General features: G+C 47.9%; 1 protein-coding gene across 1 annotated transcript; it reads right to left on the bottom strand.

Moving 5' to 3' along the window:
• Positions 1-1,219: 1,219 nt before the first annotated feature.
• On the bottom strand, positions 1,220-5,795 carry LOC112899930 (serine/threonine-protein kinase PBS1-like). The gene is made up of 5 exons (XM_025968589.1): positions 5,361-5,795; positions 4,721-4,926; positions 4,139-4,328; positions 2,498-2,889; positions 1,220-1,964 (listed from the first exon to the last, which is right to left on the bottom strand). The coding sequence occupies exons 1-5, from the start codon at positions 5,530-5,532 to the stop codon at positions 1,488-1,490; spliced, it is 1,437 nt and encodes a 478-aa protein (XP_025824374.1). The 5' UTR covers positions 5,533-5,795; the 3' UTR covers positions 1,220-1,487.
• Between the last annotated feature and the right edge of the window lie 745 nt (positions 5,796-6,540).

The raw sequence follows: 6,540 nt of genomic DNA, 5'->3' as shown, positions 1-6,540 counted from the left end.
ATGCGATCATGGTCATGGTGGCCCGGCCCGTTTGAACGGTCTTTTCCTCGCTGGCCCATCTGTCTGACCCGACCGAGCTCGGACAAGCCCACCAGCGCATTCTGTTGCTCGCTGGCCCATCAATCTGGAGCCCGCGTCTCCGAGCCGAGTACGGACAAGCACGAGAGTCCGACACGGCGAGAGGACGAGGTCGCGGCACGTAAATACTCCCCAAGCACACTGGGTTTTGGCGTCGCGATCGCGAGTCCCCGACCCCCGAAAGGTGAAGCCGCGTCCAGCTGAGCGGAAGCCGAGCGGATTCGAGAGTTCGAGAGCAGCAGCTAGCTCCGGCCACCGGCACACCCATCACCAGGAATCCAGCATGGCCGGGGCCTCAACGGCGGCGGAGGCGGTTGAGGAGCGCGCGCGGCAGCGAACGGCGAGCCGCGGTGGCCTCCTGGGGTGCATCGCCCGAGCCCTGGGCTTCGTTGCCGAGGCCGGCGACGCGGACGCCAGGGAGCGCAGCCGACGGACGTGCTGCCGCGCCCAGGGGTTCTGAATCTTTCGTCTGACTGACGACCACGGCACGGTGGATCACAACACACCAAATTGCTGTGGTATTACATTGTATAGGCACTCAATTCTGTTCAGTGAATAACAATGACAGTGTGTATGCTGTTTGTAAGTTGCATTGTGCTGGAATTACATATGATTATAGCGCATTGTGGTGTCTGCGATTAAAGAAAAATAGGTCCCTAAAACAACTTCCACGAACCCCAGGCACAGAACGAGTATTTTAGATAAACACGATGAGAACATGACGAGCCATCCCAGCATCCAAGAACGGAAAACAGTGTCCTTGAAGAAAAGAAAACACACTCCACGAATTCTCTCAATGAAAAAAAAAGGTCAGCTGTGAGCAAAAAGGCACTTTAGGATCAAAGTGATGCGTTTTTGGGAAAAAAGGATCATAGTGATGCGAAGCTGTCCCACTTTGATCATAGCGGGCTGTGCTTAGGGGTGGTACCAGATCATGGTGCTCTTTTCTTAGTCCTTATATAAATTTAGCTTAGAACCTGAATAAGATTAATGTAAATTTAGCTTAGAGCCCGAATAAGATTAGAGCCCAGCCCTTAGATTATTTAGATTAAAATTTAGGGCACTTTACCACCCCTAGCTGTGCCTACCAAAACTTTTCCAACAGAATCACAGAAACCACTGTGCGCATACAGTAGTAAGATGCGACAGAATGAGGTTCAAACTTGTCCTCCAAAGTTGCAAAATTTTCTGAATTTACAGGCACGACTCGACCACATGCAGAGCAAATCACCCAATGCTTCCCTGCTCCGCTTTTTAAATCACGTTTTTGTTTTGTTTTAACCCTACGAATGTACATCTAACAACACCGGAAACCCAATTCTGTCTTCTTCATACCCAACCAAACAAAGGCTAAAACACAGTCTGAGACAGAGACCACGCACAGGCAAAACAGCCCTTGGTGAGTGACGTTACCCACCTCCTTTCGGAGAATCCAGGCTACCCTGAGCGGCGCGCTGCTTCTCCCGCCAGTTCTCGCCCCACATCTTCGCCTCGGCCACCATCCGCTCCCTTTCCAGGCCCTTGTTCGCGGTCCCCGTGGCATGCTCCCTGGGGGAGTCGTCCCTGTCCTTGCTCGGCGACCTATGGCCAGAGCTGCCTGTGCCGTCGTTCCTGGAAACCGCCCTTTCGCTGTCGCCGACCCTGCTCCTTTGGTCACCGCCGCCCTTCTTGGTGATGTTGACTGGACTAGGATCATAAATCTGGTTCGCAAGATAGGAAAGAGCGGTCACAACGTCGGCAATGAGCGGGCGAGACGCAGCCTCAGACTGGATGCACATTGATGCCACCGCAAGTGCCTGGTAAAGTCCACGCGTAGGGAATCGCCCCTCTAGCCCTGGGTCAGCCATCTTTGGGAGCTTCCGCCTGTCATTGAAAAGAGGCCGTGCCTGCCAATGAACAAATAGTTAGCTTCATTACATGCAATTAATTAAACCAAATAAGCATATGGAAGATAACCATTGATCATTGTAGAATGATATGAAATGCTCATTCTCTTCATTGATGTACTATATACTTGTATGCATATACTTATCTAAGCATCCTAGCATGCACATTGCATCTGTATGTGTGCAATTTTTGAAAGAAAAAAAAACTGAAGAAGAATCTGACATAGTTTCTGTCACAATCAGATCCAACACTTCAAAATATCAATGAAGAGCATTATCACAGTCAAAGAACTATCATAATTTCTGCCTAAACATACAAACCAACTGAGTATTCTTATAACCCCCTAGATTCAGTCCCAGTTTCCCATCAAAATTAGATATCCATTTGTCAACCAAATCCTTAGAAGACACTGAGATATCAATATCAACAAAATACTGGTTACTCACTATCTTGACATTCAGAAAGTTCAGACACTGGATATCCTGGCCGAAAATATTGACAAATGGTTTATGAACAAATTGAACAAACTTACCCATGACACAAGGTTTTGCTCTGAGGCTGGTCTGGTGCTGTCAATGGCCTTCCGGCCAGTAATCAACTCAAGCAAGACAACTCCAAAGCTATAAACATCTGACTTAACTGTAAGTTGTCCTGTCATAGCATATTCTGGAGCACAATAACCATATGTTCCCATAACACGTGTTGAAACATGAGACTTATCACCAACAGGGCCCAACTTGGCAAGACCAAAGTCGGATAGCTTTGCATGGAAACCCTCTCCCAATAGAATATTTGATGACTTAAAGTCCCTGTATATAACTGGTGGCTGTGCCTTGTCATGAAGGTACTCCAGCCCTTTAGCAGCACCTGCCGCAATTTTCATCCTAGTGTTCCAATCCAAGGGCTCCTTGCCAGGAGGGAGATCTGCATTAAGTGCTAAGTTAATTCAGAAATGGAAAATATGCACTGCTGTCTGCTGATAGTATTAATATTGCTAGACGTTCACACTTATTTGATTGGAGTAAAGACAAACAAGTGTATATAATATGAATGAATTTCTCAGCAAATTATCTGCAAATTGCAAATTTGCACTTGTAATACTTAGAACATTGGAAGATCATTGGTTCCTGTTCCCTATATTGATCGACAAAGACATAAAGAAAAGTTAAAATGCTCCAAAGAAAATGTTCTTAGTGCAAAGTTGTATCACTCTACTATGTCACGTGATATAGTTCAAATGCCCTTTGAGGGAACAAAATTGCCAGAGCATAGCAAGTTCAGGAGAAATATTAAATTGGGATACTACTCGTGTCAGCAGTCTGCTTCTTAGCTAGGTTCCAATCACTGCTATGACTGACTAGGTGGAAATGGTTACTCTTTTGTCACATAAGGCACATTCTATTTGTCAACTCAGTAACATACATGATCCTTTTATTCGAATAATTAAATTAATTATAACATAATTGTTACATAACAGTATTTGCATTCCAATGCAAGGAATTATAAAGTGGGGAAATTAAATAGGCTATACCTTAGCAACAAAAATGAACCTAAACTAAGATCATTTTCTTTTCAGTCACACAAACAATAAGGATGTGCCACCAATACTATAATCACATAAGTGAACAACTAAAGTTTCGTCTCCAAATCTGTACAGAAATTCGAAAAAAATAGATATAGCTGAATTATTTACTCTGTAGAGAGATTTCGCCAGAGTAGTAGTACAATAAAGTCATATGTCTGGTTGATGTAAATTAGACTTAATTGTACTTCACCCAGAATAAAGATGTAAATATGAAAAGTCCATCCTACTTTAATTAGGCAACACTGGGAAATAGAAAGGCAGAACCGTGATTGACTATTGGAAAAAACCTATAAGCTACTGTGCACATATGTACTGCTGCATGGACAAAAGGACATGGATGAGAAAAATGTCTCACAATCATGGAAATATGCATTAATGCACATGGACAAAATGAAACGCATTGGCAGATAGATGGGGGCAGACAGCATGGCAGATCGACAGCATGTACTCCAACAAGCATGTGAAAAGCCAAGTACTGTCATGCACTATTGCACTGAGCGCCACAGTACCAGCAAATAAACATCAACAGGAAACTTAACAGGCACTAAAATGCAGAGACAAATATACAAAAGTAAAGAACAGTCTTACCGTGCAGATGGTCTTCCAATGATCCAAGTGGCATGTATTCATACACGAGAAGGCGTTGATCTCCATCAGCACAATAACCAACCAAACTGACAAGGTTTTGATGATGAAGCAAACTGAGCATGAGAACTTCCACTAGAAATTCTTTGTTTCCTTGATTACCATCCCTATTAAGCTGTTTGATAGCAACAACCTGTAACAGATGCATCAGCATTTCAGCAAAATACAAATGTTGTTGCCTCATCTCAAAGATCAAGGTTTCGAGTAGTTGCATGCAAAGCAAGTGGCATGTATCACTTGTTTGTTTGTCTGTTTCATATCATTCATCTTGTGAATTAAAAGGGGACCTACAGAACAGTCCATACTGCCCTCAATTATCAGGCCAGTGTAAGTTGGATCAGCTGCAAGTGAACATGGATTTTTTGTGTCTGTGGGCATCCACCACTCATGTGCAAACACTGCTTTTTTCTTGAATGTCCTAGACAGATCAATGGCGCCATTGGTACAGCTGAGCCACTTTTGTACTAGACCAACAGCAAGAAACGAAGAAAAGTCGAACCCTGCTTTGCCAACAAAGTGCATTACCTGGCCAGTGGTGTCCAGACGGCCCTTGTAAACGCGCCCGAACCCTCCCTCCCCAATGAAGCATTCATCCCTGAAGTTCTTCGTCGCGGCTGCGAGCTGGCGGAATGTGAAGGTCTGCGCAGAGATGACATTGCCGTTGGCGTCCTTGAGAACCGCAAGCTCCTTCTTCGAGCCGGCATTGCCTTTGGCGCGCGACTTGTCCACCCCTGCGCGTACATTGTTCGACATGGTCAAGCGGATCAAGATACGGTCATGCACAAGCAAGCTGCTATACCAATCATCACGGAAAAAAAAATAGCCCTGCTACTAATCAATGGGGTCATCATCAGGTAGAGTTTCTGAATTTGGCGATACAATAGAAGCCGATACCCTTCCCCCCCACTTCTAATACTGGAAGATCCCAAGGATACGCCGCCTCGCACATCGCTCCCATCATTTCCCTCGATCGCACCCACGCCCGCTGCCCGCAAGGATCGGCCAGTCCGTTCGTACCAACCGAGCGACCGACCCAACCACCACACACGAGGAGACTAGCCCGAGCACCAAAAGCCCCGCAGCACGGATCCGATTCCGATCCCACCAACAAACCAAGCGACCAATCCGGGAGGGGGAGAAGGGGCCGCGCGGGCGCGGCACGCACCTGCGGGGATCCTCTCGGCGCGCGGCGGCACCTCCACGGCCGCCTCCGCGCCTCCGCCGCCAGCAGCGGCGGCGGACGAGGACGCGGCCGCCCACCCGGCCGCACCCCCATTGCCGCCGTAGTACTCGAGCTCCTCCTCGCGCCCCGGGCCGAAGCACGGGAAGCAGCCCATCACCGCCTCGGCGCGCGACCACCACTACCACTGAATCGATCAATCAATCAGTCAATCGCGGCGCGAGGAACCCGCATTCCCGCACCGACCGGCCGCCGGGCTCCGGGTCGGCAAGGGCGGCGCGGATCGGGGAGGCGGCAGGAGGGGGACGGGGAGGGGGCGGGGGGCGGTGGCGTCGGCTGGTTGCGCTCGGCTGCGGCTGCTGCCGCTGCTGTTGCTTATAGCAGGCGGGCTGCGGGGTCGGCTCGCTGGTCCGGGGGGGTTGGTAGGACGGAAACGGGAAGGCGTGGGACGGGAACGGGAGGTTAGGAGCGACTTCACTGTCATTTTGGGGGGATTTTCCGGGGGATTGTCGTGTGATCTCGGTTGCCCCCGGTTCGAGAAAAATATCTCCGCCCCCTCCGATAGTTTATCCCGCGCGCACGTGCTTCGCGCATCGCCGTGAAAATATTTACTTTTTTTCACGCGGCGAAGTTAATAGTAATATTATTATAAGCTAATAACTTTTCCCAGTGGTGAATATCTTTTACTCGCGTATAAACTACGCGTTCGACGTTATTAAATTTGTATCTTTGAACCGTGAAGGTGAAAAAAAATGAAAAGAATGATCTACCTCGGAGGAAGGGAAAAAAGATATGCTCCAGTAAATAAAATACTGGCACTTGATGGGTTCAGCAGCAAGTTGCTGATGGAGCAGCCATGTCCAAGTCAGATGTCGGCTCATTCACGCACACGTACTGCTACTGATTTTGTGCCGATTAATTTAATTGCCCGGTTGACTGGTATAAGCAGCTGATTAGCTCGTAAAGAATGACTGGCTGACGGCGAGCCGTCGCACCGTGTGAGTCAAGATCAAGTCGCCTTCCAGAGGTCATGCTGGAGGAATAAGATCCTCTGTCACCTGCTCATCAGCCTTTAAACGCCAGTTGCTTGAGCCTTTCCAGTGATCCAGTTTCACATGGTGGTTTTTTTTTCTTTTCTGAGACCATCTCACCTGGTGGTTTAAAA

Source organism: Panicum hallii, chromosome 7, assembly GCF_002211085.1.
Source record: "Panicum hallii strain FIL2 chromosome 7, PHallii_v3.1, whole genome shotgun sequence".
In the NCBI taxonomy this organism is placed as follows: domain Eukaryota; kingdom Viridiplantae; phylum Streptophyta; class Magnoliopsida; order Poales; family Poaceae; genus Panicum; species Panicum hallii.
This window is presented reverse-complemented; position numbering and strand designations above follow the sequence as displayed.

What these genes read in the sequence shown, in the direction of transcription:
- LOC112899930 (XM_025968589.1), bottom strand. Translation starts at nt 5,532, where the DNA reads ATGGGCTGCTTCCCGTGCTTCGGCCCGGGGCGCGAGGAGGAGCTCGAG. An exon ending in GTCTGGACACCACTGGCCAG is followed by an intron (nt 4,329 to 4,720) that starts GTAATGCACTTT and finishes CATCTGTTACAG; the next exon opens with GTTGTTGCTATCAAACAGCT. An exon ending in ATTGGAAGACCATCTGCACG is followed by an intron (nt 2,890 to 4,138) that starts GTAAGACTGTTC and finishes CACTTAATGCAG; the next exon opens with ATCTCCCTCCTGGCAAGGAG.